This window comes from Nerophis lumbriciformis, linkage group LG12, assembly GCF_033978685.3.
Source record: "Nerophis lumbriciformis linkage group LG12, RoL_Nlum_v2.1, whole genome shotgun sequence".
Taxonomy (NCBI): Eukaryota; Metazoa; Chordata; class Actinopteri; order Syngnathiformes; family Syngnathidae; genus Nerophis; species Nerophis lumbriciformis.
In genome coordinates this window covers 18450646-18472675 of record NC_084559.2, presented here as the reverse complement: position 1 = coordinate 18472675, position 22030 = coordinate 18450646, and the positions used below count along the sequence as shown (strand labels likewise).

Below are 22030 nucleotides of genomic sequence, written 5' to 3'. Positions count from 1 at the left end.
TATAACATATAGAACATGCTATACGTTTACCAAACAATCTGTCACTCCTAATCGCTAAATCCCATGAAATCTTATACGTCTAGTCTCTTACGTGAATGAGCTAAATAATATTATTTGATATTTTACGGTAATGTGTTAATAATTTCACACATAAGTCGCTCCTGAGTATAAGTCGCAGCCCCGGCCAAACTATGAAAAAAACTGCGACTTATAGTCCGAACAATACGGTAAGTAATTTTCCTATAGCTGATGACAACACATTGTTCATGTTTTCTTAATTCAAATATATTTATGACTGAAACCAATATCTCAATAACAGTTCATTAATTTTTATGACCTGCAAATAGGTAATGTAATCGTTCAAGTTTATGAGTCAGTTAGTTTTCAGCATAACTCAAAAGGTTATGGACATAGCATCATGAAACGTTCAGGAAATACCAGAAAATGGATAAGGAACAGTTTATTGGATTGTGGGTCTGATCCAGGTCGTTTCTGTTACCTTACGTTTATGTTACAGGAGGGTTCACGCCGTGTTTTTTCTTCATTCCGCTGTAGATTGCTCATAAAAGTAAGGGCAAATTTTCAGGAATTGGATTAGGATTACATTTTGGGGTTCATACAGATCACCATATCAATTCACAAAAAAAATTTTACGATTGTTAGGTACACTGCAAAAACTGAAATCTAAGTACCGGTAAGATGAAATATCTCAAATAAGGGTGATATTTGCTTATTTTCTGTCTGATAAGATAATTCTTCTCGCTAAGCAGATTTTATGTTAAGAGTGTTTTACTTGTGTTAAGGGTTTTGGTCCTAAATGATCTCAGTAAGATATTACAGCTTGTTGCTGAGATTTGATGACCTATATTGAGTAAAACATGCTTGAAACTAGAATATCAACTGTTGCAAAGCTGTGTCATCAACACTCACAAGTATAAAACTGCTTTTTTAAAGTAATAATTTCTTATTTCAAGCATGAATAAAAAAAAATCATGACTAACCCTTGCCAAATGGACTTTGCTGTTTTATTTTCAATGAAACAAGAGAAAATACTCATATAGTATTACACTTGTTATTAGTGTGAATATACTTATTTTAAGGTATTTTTGGGTTCATTGACGTTAGCTAATTTTACTTATTTTGGAAAGTCTTGACAAGCCAAATTTTCTTGCTCTATTGACAGATAATTTTGCTTAATTCCAAAAAATACCCCTCATTTTTGTATTTTTTTTTCTTGTTTTTGAACACTGACTTTTTGCAGTGTAGGGCCTGGCGGACATTTATGTAATTTGGAAAAAAAATAGCTGCGGCTCTAAAATGGCCTCTGTCCTGCTTTTTCTGTATACATGTATAAATATAATGATATTTTTCTCCCTTGAGAATGTACACAAGGTAAAAGCAATATTTGCTTACAGTGCGGCAGGGACACCGGCTGCTGTGCCCAAGTTGTCCAATGCACAGATCTCAGAACATTACTCCACTTGCATCAAACTCTCCACTGAGAATGTAAGTAAAGCATGTTTTTATTAACACCCTAAAAACCTTAAGTGTTTCTGTTATCCTTGTTTACTAATGCATTGTTATTTTTTAACAGAAAATTACAACAAAAAACGCCTTTGGTCTGCATCTTATTGACTACATGGCCGATATTCTCAAACAGAAAGATTCAGAGCTCACAAACTTCAAGGTAGGTTGGAAGTTTGACACATGGTTGAGGTTCTGTAATTTTGTGAAATCTTGGGGTTTAATACATTGTATCAATGCTATTAGAACATGTCATTTTCCTTGGCACAGATATACCTTATGATAATGAAAACATTTCTGAGTTACTGACTGCTGTGGTCTGCTACTGATATAGTTTTGCAAAAACCTGTATTGTATGTGATACTTTGTACCAGTCGTCGTACAATATATTTACCAATGACTAAAAGTGCAGTAATCCACTTGTAACGGTAGTGGTCTGAGGGGAGGGGGCCATAGTCAGCGTCTAATTTGCAAAATTGGACATGACACATTTACATGTACCATACCATACCATACCATGCCCTTTAAAAACAACCACAGTTGAAGAACAAAGGGCTGTACACCACAAAGAAATAGAGGCAAATAACAGACTAAAAAATAACATTCAAAACAGAAGTAAAATACACATTGAAAAAGCAAATTCAAATTATCCTAAGAACAATTTGTTAGATAAAAAGGAGTTAAAAAAGTTAAAACCGTTTAAAGTCTAATGCTGGGTTAAAAGCCAGTGAATAAAAATGTGTTTGAGAAGGGTCTTAAAAGTAGCCAAAGAAGGGGCCTGTCTCACATGGAGAGGGAGGTGGTTCCAGAGTTTGGGACCCGCAACAGAGAAGGCTCTGGTAAAAGAAACTATATTTTTGGGTGTAATAATAGATGGTAAAATTAACTGGAAATCTCATATAAAAAATATGCAACATAAGTTGACAAGAAATCTTTTAATAATGAACAAGGCAAAATATGTTTTGGACAGAAAATCACTCTATATACTCTACTGCTCGCTAGTGTTACCATATCTGAGTTATTGTGTAGAAATATGGGGAAATAACTACAAAAGTACCCTTCGTTCATTAACCATGTTACAAAAAAGATCAATTAGAATAATACATAATGTTGGATATAGAGAACATACAAACACTATTTATTGAATCAAAAATATTGAAATTCAACGATTTGTAAAAAATTGCACACAGCTAAAATGATGTACAAAGCAAACTTTATAACCTGTTCCCAAAGAATGTACAACAATTCTTCTCAACTAAAGAGCAGAAATATAACCTTGGAGGTTTCTCAAGAAGTTTCTTCACTAGATTTGTCGCTGGTTGTTTTTTGAAAAGAGTATCGATCTAGGGATTACTCGTTAAATAGCGACTGAGTCCTTAAGTTGGCGAAACGGATTCCACACCAAGTGCATACAGTGTGTGTTAAAAAGCGGAGGGATCCAGACATTCCTGTGATAATGTGTTTATTTCCACATTTTATTTTAGAAAATAATAAATGCATGAAAATCACTGAAAATGCTGGCTTTTTGAGTCCTTAGTCAGTCTTTGTCTGTTTCCTTTTTCAGGTAGCAGCTGGGACGCTGGATGCAAGTACTAAGATCTATGCTGTCCGAGTGGATGCAGTTCATGCAGATGCCTACAGAGTACTTGGTGGCCTTGGGGCTGAAACCAAACCAGGAGAAGGTGAGAGCTTCAAGGACTTTGGTTTACACTGTAGGCCAATGTGGCCGAAATCTGAATATTTTTTTTAGCTAACTGTTTACACTGCAAGTAAAATGTGATTTTTATCAGACTCCAGTGTAGACGCGCACAGGTCCCAATGTGGCCTCAACATTACTTGCATGCCTACTTCGATAAAGTGAAAACAAAGGAAGTTTACCAAGTCCTTAAGTTGGCGAAACGGATCTCTTCTGCAGAAGGAAGTTGCTACTACTACAAAATAAAATAAATGAGTGGGGTTTTTTACGTGAAAATAAATTAAAGTAATATAATGTATGAATGGATGTATAAAGTGTAATGTATTTGGGAGGCTTCTATTCTTTTAATGGCTGTTAAGTACAGGAGACACTGACATCAACGTGGATCTATGTGAGCTTTATTTTTCAACTCACAAGTAAGCAAATGCTCCACACCGTCAATTCCGGTCCTTCAACAATCGCAATTTCTTTGGAATCAAAATACCGTATTTTCCGCACTATAAGGCGCACCTAAAAACCACAAATTTTCTCAAAAGCTGACAGTGCGCCTTATAACCCGGTGCGCTTTATATATGGATAAATATTAAGATTCATTTTCATAAAGTTTCGGTCTCGCAACTTCGGTAAACAGCCGCCATCTTTTTTCCCCGTAGAAGAAGCGCGCGGTGCATGCTGGGATATGTGACGTTTCATTTCCATTTGTGTGTTTATGTAAAGACCCCAAAATGGCTCCTATTAAGTGTGTTGTCTGTCTAATTATAAATAATGCAGACGAGGCGTGTTAACTGGGTTCTCAACGTTTACTCACAGCGTGCTCATAACCACATTCTAACTCCCAGCATACAACAACGCTTCTCAGGGCTACCGCGCATGCTCGTCACTATCGTTGCATGCTGGGTAGTGTAGTTGTTATATTTGCTAGCTCATAACATCACATTAAGAGACACGCTTACGCGCTTAATTCAATACTCGCCGTCATTCCGGGTGGATTGACAAAAGACCTCCAGCCGCTAGATATTGGTGTCAACAGGGCATTCGAAGCTAGACTGCTAACTGCGTGGGAACAGTGGATGACAGAAGGCGAACACACGTGACGTTCACCAAGACAGGGAGGCAGGGAGACAGCGCCAGACGACATTTTGGATCCCACATTCGCCCAACTTTTCAATTCGGACAACGAAGGAGAATAATTCGAGGGATTTATGAATGAAGAATAACTTCAGAAAGTGAGCGTTAAGTTTATTTTGTGTGTTGTGACATTAACGTTCGAGCAACATTATGTTGCTATTGCTCTGCACTATTTTGAATTTTACTATGTTTGTGATTGCACATTTGCGTACATTTTGGGAGTGAACAGAGTTGTTAGAACGCTGGTTTTTAATATATTATTAAAGTTTGACTGACCTATCTGACTGTTTTTTTTGACATTCCTTTAGCGCAGTTAGATGCGGCTTACAACACCGGGCGGCTTATAGGTGGACAAAGTTTTGAAATATGCCGTTCATTGAAGGCGCGGCTTTTAACCCAGGGCGCCTTATGGTGCGGAAAATACGGTATATATTACATATAGCGTATTTTCCGCACTATAAGGCGCACCTTCAATGAATGGCATATTTCAAAACTTTGTTCATATATAAGGCGCACCGGATTATAAGGCGCACCTATGCAACCATTAGATGTAGCTGCGCTAAAGGGAATGTCAACAAAACAGTCAGATAGGTCAGTCAAACTTTATTAATAGATTACAAACCAGCGTTCTAACAACTCTGTTCACTCCCAAAATGAATAAACAGCTGATTTACCAGTAAAATCAAACGTTAGTGCAATCACAAAATAGTACCACTCAAAATAGTGCAGAGCAATAAGAATATCAATAACTTAACGTTGCTCAAACATTAATGTCACACAACACAACACACAAAATAAACATGTAAAGTTCACTTTCTGAAGTTATTCCTCATCCACAAATCTCTCGAATTCTTCTTCTTCAGTGTCCGAATCAAACAGTTGAGCGAATACGGCATCCAACATGGAGTCAGTGTCGCTGCTGTTGTCTAGCATTCGAATAGTGATGGTACTGACACTTCTACTTGCTGCTCTCTGTTCAACAACCCACTGTTCCAGTTTGTCCTCCAACTGTCGCCATCTCGCTTTGTTCCCTCGGAAACTCTGTTTTGTATTCTTTACTTGGCGCAGGTCATCTTGTTGCTTCCTCCACTGACGCACCATTGATTCGTTTGTTATATTCTCTTGCTGCTGCTCTATTCCCGTGTTCTACTGCGTGACTGATTGCCTTGAGTTTGAACTCTGCGTCGTAAGCGTGTCTCTTAGTAGGAGCCATTTTGGGGTCTTTACAGAAACACACAAATGGAAATGAAACGTCATATCCCAGCATGCACCGCGCGCTTCTTCTTCTACGGGGGCAGGTGCTTACCGTAAAAGAAGCGCTTCTTCTACGAGGGAAAAAAAGTTGCCGACTGTTTACCGAAGTTGCGAGACCTAAACTTTATGAAAATTAATATTAATCCATATATAAGGAGCACCGGATTATAAGGCGCACTGTCAGCTTTTGAGAAAATGTGTGGGTTTTAGGTGCGCCTTATAGTGCGGAAAATACGGTAGCCTATTATTTGCGCACTATTGACAATTGATGCACCAAATAGACTTTGCTCTCCAAAACCGGATGTTGCGGTGAAATATCCACTTCCGCTGGCGACTGCGTCTTTCCCAACGCTGGCGAAAAAGTCACATTTGGGTCGCATTGCGTTTAGACTGAAGTCACATTTTAAAAAGATTGGACTCCAATCGCATTCAGGTAGGGATGTCCCGATCCAGGTTTTTGCGCTTCCGATCCGATACCAATATTGTTTTTGCACTTCCGATCCGATACCGATACTGGCCTATCCGAGCATGTATTAAAGTTTAAAGTTATTTAGCCTACTTAGTTGTCAGAATCATGTTGAAAAGGGTTTTAGTACTCTTGATAACAACTAGCCAGCTGAATTAGGGGAGTTTGAATAATACACAATGGTTGGTAACAAGAAACTGACCTGTTTAATCAAGGATAAACACAAAATAGACAAAATTATACATGACAAACAGAAATGGCATCATTGAACTAGGGCTGGGCGATATGGCCTTTTTTAAATATCGCGATATTTTAAGGCCATATTGCGATACACGATATATATCTCGATATTTTGCCTTAGCCATGAATGAACACTTGATGCATATAATCACAGCAGTATGATGATTCTATGTGTCTAAATTAAAACATTCTTCTTCATACTGCATTAATATATGCTACTTTTAAACTTTCATGCAGAGAAGGAAATCACAACTAAAAAAATCACTATTTTTTTCATACGGTGTTGATCTGGAAATATTTGCCTCGGCATTTTGATGGTGTGAGCGTGTGGCACAGAATGGAGATAAGCGTCTCGACAGGCGTTACAATATTTGAACAATGATGACGAAAACTGTTTTCTCTGTCGTGTCCGTGTGTCGAAAATTGTTATGCGCTTATTTTTTTATTTGATTTTGTGCGTGGCATAGATTTGCCGTGCGCAGAGGACGCTTGAGCAGTGCGCAATGGCACAGGCGCGCACCTTAGAGGGAATGTTGCTCGCACGGCTGCACTAGCATCACAGCTAACGTTAGCCATGCTGCTACCTCTCTGCTCGTGGAGGGCGTATACGTATGTGACGTATGTCGTGGCAGTATGTGACGTGTGTAAGAAGGTGCGCTTGCTGTCTGTGAGAGGGAGACACAGGAAAGAGTGAGAAGAGCCTGTCGTGTAATGCCAGCAGCTAAAAGCAACTGCGTGAGAATCCACAGACCTGTGGATGTGTTGAAGGTGTGCTGGAAAATGCGGAACGGAAATTAGGGAGCAGCAGAAAAGTGGAATGTATTATTTAAATCGGTGCGTTGGAAAACACGGACCGGAGTTTGTTTTTTTTAAACTGGATCTGGATCGGCATTTTCCCATGCCTTGCTGATACGCATTTTTTTGCAAATATCGGCGGCCGATCTGATCCAAATATCGGATCGGGACATCCCTACATTCAGGACTACCTCCTGATGTGATTTGCAAAAAAATCTAATCTGTGTCACTTGAGGGCAAAAATATCAGATTTGGTGTGCAGTGTAAACAGGGTCATTGTTGTGAACTGATTTTATGGATTGTGAGCCTTTGGTGCATGGTATTTTTTTCTGAAATTACTATGTTTAGACAATTCAGATTTTTTTTGTTTGTGCCTCTGTAGATCATGCCATAAAGGAGGAAGAGCAAAATGAAGATACTGAGGTGACGGCCAAACAGCCAAAGAGGAAGAGGCCTCCAAAGAAGACTGTGGAGCAGAATTTGAGCAACATTAACAGCGCTGAGTCTGAGAGGAAATGTGAGGTACGGCATCATAGCATCCGATAATTATTTTGTGTGTTTTTGCACAAAAACACTAAAAGTTGATATTTTCTTTTGTCCTACTTATCGTCACAACATTGGGTTTCCAAAGTTTGCACAAAAAGCAGTGCCCCAAACACTTTCTAGACCACAATAAGAAGTAATAACCCTCTCTAAATAGTAAGCATTTTAGTGTCTCTGTGTTTTGATGGATCCTTTATTGATTAATCATCCACATAATGTTACAATTTGATCAGTAACTTAGCTTATAAAGATCTATGTCATGCAGTCTGATACAAGACATGGATGGCTCTACTTGAACTTAATTTGAAGGAGAGCGCGGGCGGGTAACTGGAAGTCAGCTCCACGGAGCAGCAGGTAGCTATATTAAGGAGTCAAAGGCGATAGAACTGGACATTGAAAACATAGAAGTTCGCCACCCACTCCAAAGAAAGTAAGACGGTTCCAGACCAGCAATAAACCGAAACACAAAATTGCACTAATAAAACAGGGAAGAAAGTTAATAGGATCAAACTAAAGAAGCAAGGATAAATGGTCATGAGGAATATGTAAGAACTGAATAAATGTCAGTAACTACAAACAACATTCCCTTATCTATGATGCATACAAGCAACACTGACTCAAACATGGAATTAGAAACTTTTTCCTGCATAGATCAGAACAATCCGGAGTTGGAGATTGATTGTGATCCAGATACAAATTTCTTCACCCACAGCCAAAATAATTGTTCATATTACACAGACGGACAATACAATACCAACGTTAAATCCAACAATAAATCTTAACTATAAATCTCTGTTATTCATCTCACCTGCAGAAGTTTGTACGCAAATTAAAACAATATGAAGCATTTTTTGAGACAATTCAACAAACCATTCAAAGTGATTGCTATATCAGAAACATGGATCAATGATGAAAAGGCAATACATTTACATTAACAGAACCAACAAGATTGGAGGCGGAGTTGCAATTTATGTGATGAAGGACTTACATTACACAGTGGTAAAAAACATGTCGAAAATATTTGAGTGTATAACCGTGGAAATATGTCGTGAAAAAATAAAAATGTACTGGTCAGGTGTAGGTACTTTGCAGGTACTTAAGTCAAGTATTAAAAGGTTTGAGGATTGTATTAAGACAACTTTGTTCGAAATCAGCCAAAAATTATTTTTTTATGTGATGACTTCAGCATTGACCTCTTGAACCCCAACTTTATAGATACAATGTATAACTTGAGTTTATATCCAAGAATCACAAGGCCAAGTAGATTAATATTGTACGTGGAAACAATTTAGAAAGAAGCAGGGTTAGGGTTAGTCAAACAACCCTACCCCTAAGTCAAACAATGTACAATGCTGTTCAAGAAGAATTTTGATAAATGTCTTGAATCTTTTTGAAAATGAGAAATAACCCATTTCATTATGGGAATTATAACTGACTTAACTGAGAGTACTGTTGTATTTCATTGATACAAATTGTGTTGCAATATGAGAATAGGAAGTAATCATATTTGTCAGTAATATCAATTAATTGCAAAAGGGGTCGAATTTAAATACGCTTTGCTTCTTCCTCCTCCTTTTTGGATATATGGTGAAGATAAATGGGGATATGTTAATTGTATCATATTGTGACTGCATACACGTTCGAAATAAACTAGCATCAAAACAAAACAATTTAAGCAACCAAAGCATGTTGGCTTTTATTTTACAGCATGTACCGTATTTTCCGCACTATAAGGCGCACCGGATTAAAAGGTGCACCTTCAATGAATGGCTTATTTTAAAACTTTGTTCATATATAAGGCGCATAGAATAGACGCTACAGTAGAGGCTGGGGTTACTTTATGCATCTCGTAGTTGCGAGACCTGTTGTGGCTCAATATTGGTCCATATATAAGGCGCACCGGATTATAAGGCGCACTGTCAGCTTTTGAGAACATTTGAGGTTTTTAGGTGCGCCTTATAGTGCGGAAAATACGGTATCTATACCATACATGCACGCCACATACAGTATCCCTACTTTTTCTATCCACCCAGGTGGACCCCATGTTTCATCGAATGGCGTCATCCTTTGATGAGAGTAGCACAACTGGGGTATTCCTTTCTGTTCTGTTCAGTGAGAACAGTCGCTGTGAGCTGCTCTTCCCATCCCACATGACCCTTCTACAGTCCACTGCTTCATACTCGCCTCCACCTCCAATGGCAGTTCCTGCATCCCCATTCATGGGTAAAAAAAAGTTGTTAAATTTTCATACACATATAAACAGTGTGTCGTTTTGTTTTATTCTGGTGATTTTGAAGAAAATGTGAACAGTGAACAGATTTTTATGGGAGAGACAGAATATCAACTTATAAATTCAATTTATAAATGAATCAAACACTTAGATACCTGTCACAGAAACTCCTCTATTCAAACCGCTCCACCACCATGGCAGAAATTAATTTACCAATTTAATCGTTATTCAATGTTTTTACTCATATTCCATCTTTGTTACAATACACCTACCATAAAAAATCTAGACTGTTCTTATCTTAAAGGGGAATATTATCACCAGACCTATGTAAGCGTCAATATATACCTTGATGTTGCAGAAAAAAGACCATATATTGTTTTAACCGATTTCCGAACTCTAAATGGGTGAATTTTGGCGAATTAAACGCCTTTCTAATATTCGCTCTCGGAGCGATGACGTCACAACGGGAAGCAATCCGCCATTTTCTCAAACACCGAGTCAAATCAGCTCTGTTATTTTCCGTTTTTTCGACTGTTTTCCGTACCTTGGAGACATCATGCCTCGTCGGTGTGTTGTCGGAGGGTGTAACAACACGAACAGGGACGGGTTCAAGTTGCACCAGTGGCCCAAAGATGCGAAAGTGGCAAGAAATTGGACGTTTGTTCCGCACACTTTACCGACGAAAGCTATGCTACGCCAGAGATGGCAAGAATGTGTGGATATCCTGCGACACTCAAAGCAGATGCATTTCCAACGATAAAGTCAAAGAAATCTGCCGCCAGACCCCCATTGAATCTGCCGGAGTGTGTGAGCAATTCAGGGACAAAGGACCTCAGTAGCACGGCAAGCAATGGCGGCAGTTTGTTCCCGCAGACGAGCGAGCTAAATCCCCTATCGACCCTAGCTTCCCTGGCCTGCTGACATCAACTCCAAAACTGGACAGATCAGCTTTCAGGAAAAGAGCGCGGAAGAGGGTATGTCTACAGAATATATTAATTGATGAAAATTGGGCTGTCTGCACTCTCAAAGTGCATGTTGTTGCCAAATGTATTTCATATGCTGTAAACCTAGTTCATAGTTGTTAGTTTCCTTTAATGCCAAACAAACACATACCAATCGTTGGTTAGAAGGCGATCGCCGAATTCGTCCTCGCTTTCTCCCGTGTCGCTGGCTGTCGTGTCGTTTTCGTCGGTTTCGCTTGCATACGGTTCAAACGGATATGGCTCAATAGCTTCAGTTTCTTCTTCAATTTCATTTTCTCTACCTGCCTCCACACTACAACCATCCGTTTCAATACATGCGTAATCTGTTGAATCGCTTAAACCGCTGAAATCCGAGTCTGAATCCGAGCTAATGTCGCTATAGCTTGCTGTTCTTTCCGCCATGTTTGTTTGTGTTGGCTTCACTATGTGTCGTCTTAGGAAAATGGACGGGTGTTTATAACGATGGTTAAAATCAGGCACTTTGAAGCTTTTTTTAGGGATATTGCGTGATGGGTAAAATTTTGAAAAAAACTTCGAAAAATAAAATAAGCCACTGGGAACTGATTTTTAATGGTTTTAACCATTCTGAAATTGTGATAATGTTCCCCTTTAATAAGGGGGTAAACTTTCAAGATCAGCCATACTTATTTTTTCCACTGTATATATTATATGGTAACTTGTAATATCCAACGTTAACGATCCCGTTTGTGACCAGATTGCATGTTTCAAGCCATGTATATCTCCTGATTTCTGATTCTGGCAGCTGGACTGCAGCGTTCTCAGGAGAAGAGCTCCATTTGCCCCTCTCTGCAGGACTTTTCCTTCACGAGCTGGAACCCAGAGCAGGTGAGAGAATAGCTTGACTTCAGATAAATATGAATTTAGTTATATATATGTTCTACAGTAAACTACAATGGAATTGATGTTTGTCTTCTTTTAGACAATGAGCCAACATTTGGAGAAGATGAAGCGGGGTGAACACGTGTTTGATGTCAATGCTGAACCTGAACCCGAAGTTGAAGAGGATTATCCCGAATTTGATGCCGACTATGAGGATGGTGACAGTGAGGAAGGGGTGAAGGAACATAAAGAGGGCTGTGTGGCCTCTGGTTCTGGAAAAGGACGGTGAGAACCTTTCCTTTTTTATTTGATTTATTTATGTATTTATTTTTTTATTTGCAGAATATACAATGTAAAATAGAACACATGTAGGAGAAATGTTAAGACGTTAAGGTCTTTAAAGCCACCTCCCCCTAGACGTCACTTTTTTCACAGCAGCAAGAATAGACAACTCAAGTGCAATAGGCTATATAAATAATCTTTGATTTATTGATTGAGAAAAGGTGTATTGCACCAATAAATGTGAGGATTTGTGCATTTAATTAACAAACATTTTATTACATTTTATTTTCACAAAAAGCACACACTATGTTGGTAAAATCATTTTAAAAGGTAAAAACTGAACTTAAAACAAAAGATGAAAAACTGAATTATTGTTTTTTATATTGCTATTGTTATTTAAATCAATTGGTTTTGCTACTATTGTTACTTTACTTGTTGTTTATTCATTACTAATTTATATCAAAGTTGCTTTTTTTAATAAAATTTAAATTTGAGTTTTGGTGGTACAACAAATACTCAGGTTTTCAAATTAATGAATAATTGTAATTAATGTGATTACAATATCAATCAAAAAAATTGTGATTATTATTTTTGCTATAATCAGCCAGCCCTACTTCACTGCACATGTAATATTTCGCTATGTTAGTGATTAGACATGTTATAATTCCAAGAGTGTTGGGTTTCAGCAGCACAGACGCGTATGCACGCTTCAGGCACTTTAAAAAAAGATTCATAATGTTCCCAGGGCTCTGCGTCAGGTCAGGCAGGTTTTAAAGATAATGTACGGTACATGTCATTGTACATCTGGTATACCAAAATAAACATAGTAACAGAAGTATAAGGCCACCAAGTCTGCTTTTGCTGTTTTTCTAGGCTTCTGTGTGTGACCGATGGTGAATGCATTTACTTGTAGAAAGACAGTTTTGGAACTACACTCGTGTGGATGGAGGTTGTTTTAACCCTGGATATGCATTTTTGAAACTATTACACGTGTTCGTGTGGACATATTCTCGATGGAATACCTCTGGATAAGTGCTTTCTATTTAGCAATTTATTTATGACATTCCAGCTGTTCTTGAAGATTTTTCAAACTTTTCTTTTAGTATTTTAATAAATAGATGTTTGTTTTTTTTGTAACATGATATATTAACATTTGAGTGGGACTATTAAGAGATATTTTTGTATCGCTTATTTTTAGCAATAGAAGATTTTTTTAATAGATTATGTAATCCATGGTAATAAATTGTGTTTTTAAATTTATTTTTGCTTTGTATGAATGGAAAACAAAGCAATAAATACAGTACATGCATGAATGTTTGGTAAGCCATCTCCGCATCCCGATGTTTGAAAATCTAGTCCGATGACACCTTTGCAAATTAGATTTTCAAGGGTTCCACATTTTTCTGAGTAAATTTACGATGTTTCTTTTCAACTTTAGTTTTTCTGTGTAAAATATTTGTAAAGTACTAATAATAATATGAAATATTAGTAAGTAGTAAACCAGAAATCATTGAATTATTGAAATAATTTGGTAAAATATTATTAAATAAAGTTGCAGAGGAGTTTATTCTTGTTGATGCATTCCTAAGTGGATAAAAAATAATAGTTATGAATTGAATTTAGAAAATGCGCTAAATAATTGGATTCAGGTTTTAAAAGGTCAATATTAAAATCCTCCCAAAAAAAGACCAGCCTTATTTTGATTTTTAAAACAGAGCAGCTGTTTGTGTGCAGTGTATATGACACTTGCAGAATTCTCTCATGACTAATGACAGTACCGTATTTTCCGCACTATAAGGCGCACCGGATTATTAGCCGCACCTTCAATGAATGGCATATTTCAAAACTTTGTCCACCTATAAGACGCCCCGGACTATAAGCCGCGCCTACGCTGCGCTAAAGGGAATGTCAAAAAAACAGTCAGATAGGTCAGTCAAACTTTAATAATATATTAAAAACCAGCGTTCTAACAACTCTGTCCCAAAATGTACGCAAATGTGCAATCACAAACATAGTAAAATTCAAAATAGTGCATAGCAATAGCAACATAATGTTGCTCGAACGTTAATGTCACAACACACAAAATAAACATAGCGCTCACCTTCTGAAGTTATTCTTCATTCGTAAATCCTTCGAATTCTTCGTCTTCGGTGTCCGAATTGAAAAGTTGGGCAAATGTGGGATCCAAAATGGCCGGTTCCGTCTCGTCGAAGTCATCGGAGTCAGTGTCACTGTTCAGCAGTTCTGTGAATCCTGCCTTCCGGAAAGCTCGGACCACAGTTGTGACCGAAATATCTGCCCAGGCATTTACGATCCACTGGCAAATGTTGGCGTATGTCGTCCGGCGCTGTCTGCCTGTCTTAGTGAAGGTGTGTTCGCCTTCGGTCATCCATTGTTCCCACGCCGTTCGCAGTCGTGATTTGAATGCCCTGTTGACACCAATATCCAGCGGTTGGAGTTCTTTGGTTAATCCACCCGGAATGACGGCGAGTGTTGTATTTGTGTGCTTCACTTGTTTTTTGACACCATCTGTGATGTGGGCGCGCATAGAGTCGTATATCAACATGGACGGAGCTGTGTGAAAAAAGCCACCCGGCCTCATCGCGTAAACTTCCCTTAACCACTCGCTCATCTTTTCTTCATCCATCCATCCCTTCGAGTTAGCTTTTATGATGACGCCGGCTGGAAAGGTCTCTTTTGGCAAGGTCTTCCTTTTGAATATCACCATGGGTGGAAGTTTCAGGCCATTAGCATGGCAAGCTAGAACCACAGTGAAGGACGACTTCTCATTCCCTGTGGTGCGAATATTCACTGTACGTGCTCCCGTTGTATCCACAGTGCGGTTCACAGGAATATCAATTGCTGTGAAATAGTAATCCGTGTGAGGATGGAGAGATTGCGTCTTTTCATGAACCGGATCCTTGTCGCTTAGTAGGAGCCATTTTGTGGTCTTTACAGATGTAAACAGGAAATGAAACGTACGGTAATATCCGCGCGTTTTTTCTTCTTCTACGCGGGCGGGTGGTTGCTTACAGTAGAAGAAGAAGCGCTTCCTGTTCTATGGGGGCGGGTGCTTACCTTGGCGGTTGCTTGCGTAGAAGAAGAAGCGCTTCCTGTTCTACCGGGAAAAAAGATGGCGGCTGTTTACCGTAGTTACGAGACCGAAACTTTATGAAAATGAATCTTAATATTTATCCATATATAAAGCGCACCGGGTTAAAAGCCGCACTGTCAGCTTTTGAGTAAATTTGTGGTTTTTAGGTGCGGCTAATGGTGCGGAAAATACGGTAATTATGTTTGCATGGTTTACATCAGAGCTTGTTGCTTTTGTGAATACATTTCACTTTCTGTGGTGATCCAGTGATGTGATTCCAATTGGAGAGGCAGATATCGCCACTATGTGCCTGCAGCTGTCCTCTCAGCCCAGAGAGTATTCATACTTCAGCCCCAGAACAATGGCCACGTGGGCAGGACCTGGCTACTGGCAGTTCAAGCCAAAGCACAAATGTGAGTGACATGAAACAAATGACTGACTGATGGATTGCAATTCTCGTCCAAACTGCACACCAAACAATTTTTACAATGATCATACATCTTGTCACAACAGTTTGTTTTGTGTTCTGTGTGACTTAACCATTTCATTTTAATCTCCCCATTAGTGGACCATTTGCCCGACAAGGAGACGCGTAAAAAGAAGCCAAAAAAGACTTTTGAAATGGATTTCAATGCGGATGTCAACTTTGACCCCTACTTCCGTACCACAAAAGTAACTTTTTTTTCTTCCTCTCATACGCAATGGCTTACAACCAAATGCTCTGCAGAAAATTATTGTTTTTGTTTTATAATGAACTAACCAAAGGTAACAAGAAAATTGCTTACTTTAGGAGATGTACAGCAGCTTAAGAAAAATAAAGAAAATATATTGTTTTCAAACCTGCCAAGCTTACTTAAGTTTTGTTAAAGGAAATATTCATGCTTTAGTTCCTGCAGTGAGAGAGTAAACTGAGTTTTGGGTGGTCAGAAACCTCCCCAAAAAATATCCACTCAGAAAATATTTTTGGGGACCGGGATAGGCCCCAGCTGTACTGCCACACTTTAATGTCATTTATTTAATGCCTGCTTAATACAATACAGAAAAACTGCGCACTGCAAAAACTGAAATCTAAGTAAGATGAAATATCTCAAATAAGGGTGATATTTTCTTATTTTCTGTCTGATAAGATAATTATTCTCTCTAAGCAGATTTTATGTTAGTCTTTTACTTGTTTTAAGGGTTTTGGTCCTAAATGATCTCAGTAAGATATTACAGCTTGTTGCTGAGATTTTATGACCTATATTGAGTAAAACATGCTTGGAACTAGAATATAAACTGTTGCAAAGCTGTGTCATCAACACTCACAAGTATAAAACTGCTTTTTTAAAGTAATAATTTCTTATTTCAAGCAGGGGAAAAAAAATCATGATTTTGACACAATTGTGTCTCATAATTAAAACAACTGTTTTATTTTCAATGAAACAATAGAAAATATGTAGTTGACAGTTGATATTTAAACATTTAACATGTGACATTTCTAACAATTTTGAACTGAAATAGTTCATGCACATTCAGATAAATTCCTCAAAATTACAATTAAAAATTTTTTGGCCGGGCTGTATATATAATAAATGATAAATGGGTTATACTTGTATCGCGCTTTTCTACCTTCAAGGTACTCAAAGCGCTTTGACAGTATTACCACATTTACCCATTCACACACACATTCACACACTGATGGCGGGAGCTGCCATGCAAGGCGCATACCAGCAGCCATCAGGAGCAAGGGGTGAAGTGTCTTGCCCAAGGACACAACGGACGTGATTAGGATGGTAGAAGGTGGGGATTGAACCCCAGTAACCAGCAACCCTCCGATTGCTGGCACGGCCACTCTACCAACTTCGCCACGCCGTCCCCATGCACAGTAATTGACTGAAAGAGCACGCACTTGGCGCGATGATGTCATGTTATGGATGGAAAAATGCATTTTTAGACAATATGATTTGCCTGAGCGGCTCGTAGACCCCGAGAGTAACAAGCGCTTGCCTTGTTGTCTTTCCATTAAAAACAATAAATTAGTTTTTAGTATAAGTTTGCTGGTTTCAATAAAGGTAATGCCGAGCGCATATCATATTGTCAAGATAATGGCGCTAGCATTTACTTAATTTAAGAATATTTTTCAACATATTGAGCAAAAAGGTCTCTTTTTTTTTCTACCAAGAAAAGTGCACTTGTTATTAGTGAGAATATACTTATTTTAAGGTATTTTGGGGTTCATTGAGGTTAGCTAATTTTACTTGTTTTGGAAAGTCTTGACAAGCCACATTTTCTTGTTCTATTGGCAGATAACTATGCTTAGTTCAAATAAAATACCCCTAATTTTTGTATTTTTTTAATCTTGTTTTTGAACACTGACTTATTGCAGTGCACATTCTACTGTGGCCTGCTTAAGGCACAATTGTACAATAATCATGCTCTCTAGTCAACATCTTGATACGCCACACTTGTGAAATTTAGATTCATATAGACTTGAGAATGCTATCTGAGAGAAATAGGGCTTTTTGTGCACATATAAAAAAAAACACTTTGAGTTCTGCTCATGAAAGATGAGAGCAAAAACAAAAGTGTTGTTTTTTAAATTAGGGTAGGATAGGACTTTATTGTCATTGCACAAGTACAACGAAACTGTTTTCAGCACAAACCTGTTCAAGATTAGACAAACAAAGAGTGTACAGGGTTACTCAAAATTATTGAGTAAAACAAACAGAATACAGTTAAGGTGTATCTTTGGGAAATGTGCTGATTTGAATCATAATTCATAGTAATTACTGCGCTCATTCATGAGTTAGTCCTGTTTTTTTTAACACCTTTAGATTGCTTAGCTGACACTTAGCAAACAACTGGTGATCCATTTCATCATAATTCAGTTATTTGGTCTCCCATCATTTAGCTTTGCCAATAGCTTTTGTTGCACTTGCTTTATTTAAGGCAGGAATGTTAAACTTATAGATATTTGTGCTCAATCTGATGTCTCCCTTCCCTTTTTTTATAGGCAGCCACCACCATTAGCAAGTCAGCCCTCAGCTCCAGCAACAAGAAAACAACTCTACCAGCAGAATTCCAGTTTCCTCCAGAGACACTGTCTCAGCTAAGCCTGAAACCTTCTGCGTCGGTGAGCTGTAAATACCAGTGTCAGCTTACATATATATCTGATTTATAGTTATTGAGCAACTGAAATGTACATGCATATGCACTTGGTACATAATTTATCAATATTCCAGCCATCTGTAAAATGCACTGCTGTCCAAAGCGCATTTTATGAGACATTTTTAGCACACAACTTCTTAAAAATGTTCCCTTGGCATATTCTAGAAATGAATTTAATTAATTTTTAATGCAATGTATTACAGTGCAACCCGCTTAAGTCAGGCTTACTTGTGTCAACAAGTCCATGTCGACCAACTCATCACTGTGTTGTTGCTAATAACATAAAGTGCCCGCTGGGATGTATCAGGCTGCTTATTTCAGCGTGTTTTGTAGTGTTGTTAACTTCCTCATTATAACTAAGTAGCAACGCAATTACTGTCAAATGACACAACATTGAAACTAATGGCAGTATTACCAGGTTACCTACCTTGAAAAAGTTTTGATCATCGAAAGGAAAGACGAATATTCTTGAAAATATATTGCTTTTTTTTTTTTTTTTTTTTACTCTAGTTATGTCCAGAGGCGCAAAGAAGACTCTCTGGGGAGCTTGGAGAAGGCATTGGAGATTATGACTACAACAATCCCAACGATACGGCAAACTTTTGTCCAGGTCTTCAGGTGAGACATTTCATTGTACTTGCTTAGCCTAAAATATTTTAATAAATATATTGGTCTTTTGTTATGTACTGCACAATAGGGGTGGAGGTTGTTAATGATTATTAGTGTTAATGTTAAACGCTATATTGTGGTCTACATCAGTGTTTTTCAACCTTTTTTGAGCCAAGGCACATTTTTTTCGTAAAAAACATACGGACGCACACCACCAGCAGAAAAGGTTAAAAATTAAACTCCACCAGGTTGTCGTGCCTTATTTTGAGTTTGTTGTTGTTTCCTGTGTGTATTGCTTTAGTTCCTGTCTTGCGCTGTTATTTTGTTGACCCTTCCCGTTTTGTTGGTGTTCTCCTGTAGCAGCTTCACGCCTTCCTTTGAGCGCTATTGCCCGCCCCTGCTTTGTTTTCGCAATCAATACTATTTAAGTTGTGCGTACGCTATCCTTCTTTGTGGGGACATTGTTGATTGTCATGGCATGTACGGGATGTGCTTTGTGGACGCCGTCTTTGCTCCACATGCTGTAAGTTTTTGCTGTCGTCCAGCATTCCGTTTTTGTTGACTTTGTAGCCAGTTCAGTTTTACTTTTGTTTTACATAGCCATCCCTATGCTTCAGTGCCTTTTCCTAGCGGGACTTGCCTTTTGTTGATTTTTGGTTTAAGCGTTACATACCTTTTTACCTGCACGCTGTCTCCCGCTGTGCTCTGCCTATTGGGATCACGACAAACCATCCTCGACGCGTTACGACTTCTACAAAGCAATGAACTACCTGCTGCTACCTACTGATATGGAGTATTACATGGTTACCCTGCCAAGCTCTACACAGCACGGGCACTAGATAACGGCACGTTATTATGACTATTGATTTGCAAAAATATTTTTTGGATCAATTAGGTGAAGTTGCATAATTTCCCCTGGCACACCAGGCAATATATCACGTCACACCAGTGTGCCGCAGAACAGTGGTTGAAAATCACTGGTCTACATAACATGTAATGGTGGTTCTTTGGTCAAATATTTGCATAGATTGTTTTACAGACCACCGTACAACCACTCTCTAATCGTCTCTTCAGGATGCGCCATTTTTTGTGAGGTCTTATTTACAGTATGTGCCTGCACTTTGACTGTGTCTTCTTCCCGTAAGCCTTGTAGTAGTTTTTTGCGCTTCCATATGGGGCTGGACAGTTATGGAAAAAATAATAGTCACAATTATTTTGATTAATATTTATAACACGATTAACATTATTAATTTGAAAACAAGCGTGATTATTGCTCCACCAAAACTCAACTTTAAACAACAGATATGATTTATTTTAACAAACATCAAGTAGATATAATAGTACCGTATTTTTCGGAGTATAAGTCGCTCCGGAGTATAAGTCGCACCGGCCGAAAATGCATAATAAAGAAGGAAAAAAACATATATAAGTCGCACTGGAGTATAAGGCGCATTTTGGGGGGAAATTTATATGATAAAACCCAACACCAAGAATAGACATTTGAAAGGCAATTTAAAATAAATAAAGAATAGTGAACAGGCTGAATAAGTGTACGTTATATGAGGCATAAATAACCAACTGAGAACGTGCCTGGTATGTTAACATAACATATTATGGTAAGAGTCATTCAAATAACTATAACATATAGAACATGCTATACGTTTACCAAACAATCTGTCATTCCTAATCGCTAAATTCCATGAAATCTTATACGTCTAGTCTCTTACGTGAATGAGCTGAATAATATTATTTGATATTTTACGGTAATGTGTTAATAATTTCACACATAAGTCGCTCCTGAGTATAAGTCGCACCCCCGGCCAAACTATGAAAAAAAACTGCGACTTATAGTCCAAAAAATGCGGTATATCGATATGTCGCCCAGCCCTATTACAAATACATTTTATAATCGTCCATGTCTGACTTGCGATGCTGCTAAAAATTGATTATTTCCCCCACCTCTATTTTGCATATTAAGTCACCTTAAATGAGATCAGTCTAAGGTGCTTAGGTGCTTTGGTAAAGGGTTGTAGGGACTAGCAAAGCAGACTTGCATCTCTCTAACAACTAGTTGCAATTTTTTTATCCCATAGCGGGAATTGAGCCATAGGTCTTAAAATCTAATCACATCTGGGACTGTAATACTGTTCCTTTTTTCATTCTATTTTCTGTTTGCCAAGCATAAATGTGTTGGCGTGTTTCATTTATTGTGTTGATTAATGAATCCCAAAAGTCACAATATTTACCCGTTGTCCTCAATGAATCCCACAAGTCACCATCTTTACTCGTTGTCCTCATTAGACTGGTGACAGTGATGACGACGTGGAAGGGTTTCCAGACTCTGACGATACACAACCATCAGGGGAGAGTTTTCCACCGCCCTCACAAGACGGCGTCTCTACCTATGGCGAGGATGATCTTGTACCAGAGCCACACAAGGTATGTAGTGAAGTGTTTTCTTACTTTACATGAAAGGGAGGCTCTGGGGCTTCATGTAACAACAGTTGCGTGGCGTTCTTACTAAAAATAGACATATGTTCAAAACTACATTCGCCAGTGAAAATAACAGATGTATTTAAGTGTGTGCACGCACAAAGCCAAGCACATTTCAATTTTACTTCGCAATCAATTTCATATTGGTCCCATATGTGCCAAGCCACACTCCTGTATAAATATGCAAATCATATTAAAAGTATCTATGTGCTTGAGTTCAGCACGGTCTGACCAATCACAAGTCAGTAGAAGGTGCGTGTTTCTAGCGAAGTTAGAAGGATTGTGAGACCGTCATTGCGCTGTATCTCCGAGAACTGAACACAGGTGGAAATAAAAAGGAAGTGGTCGTGTCACGAAGAAGTTGAGACTGCTCAGATTAGGGTTTAATGAGACAATCAGTGTTGGCGCTAGGAATTTTCAAAATGGGGTCCCAGGACCCCATCAAGTCATAAAAATGGGGTCCCACAGTAAATTTTTGGGTTCCCTCTTTTTTGTAACGGTTTTGAAAACAAATGATGAATGTATGCATTATCCTGTTGTATCTCACATTCTATATTGTGTTTTGGAATAAGGTTGTCATAAATGTTACTTACCGGTAAGTCATTAAAAAAATAACACAAAAGAAAACAATTGCAGTATTTGTGATCGATAAAACTCTCGGAGAATCAAAATTTAAGAAACTGTACCAGAAAGTGCATTACTTTGA

General features: G+C 38.3%; 1 protein-coding gene across 2 annotated transcripts in view; it reads left to right on the top strand.

The window, feature by feature from the left end:
* Nucleotides 1-22030, top strand: part of ncaph (non-SMC condensin I complex, subunit H) — a 39278-nt gene that overhangs the window by 8541 nt on the left and 8707 nt on the right. For both annotated transcript variants that reach the window (XM_061985999.1, XM_061986000.2), the window contains exons 3-14: nucleotides 1416-1506; nucleotides 1595-1691; nucleotides 3093-3206; nucleotides 7486-7625; nucleotides 9680-9869; nucleotides 11623-11705; nucleotides 11800-11984; nucleotides 15343-15488; nucleotides 15641-15747; nucleotides 18068-18187; nucleotides 18733-18840; nucleotides 21133-21270. In XM_061985999.1, the coding sequence (XP_061841983.1) occupies nucleotides 1416-1506; nucleotides 1595-1691; nucleotides 3093-3206; nucleotides 7486-7625; nucleotides 9680-9869; nucleotides 11623-11705; nucleotides 11800-11984; nucleotides 15343-15488; nucleotides 15641-15747; nucleotides 18068-18187; nucleotides 18733-18840; nucleotides 21133-21270 (1519 nt within the window). The remainder of the gene's footprint in view (nucleotides 1-1415; nucleotides 1507-1594; nucleotides 1692-3092; nucleotides 3207-7485; nucleotides 7626-9679; nucleotides 9870-11622; nucleotides 11706-11799; nucleotides 11985-15342; nucleotides 15489-15640; nucleotides 15748-18067; nucleotides 18188-18732; nucleotides 18841-21132; nucleotides 21271-22030) is intronic.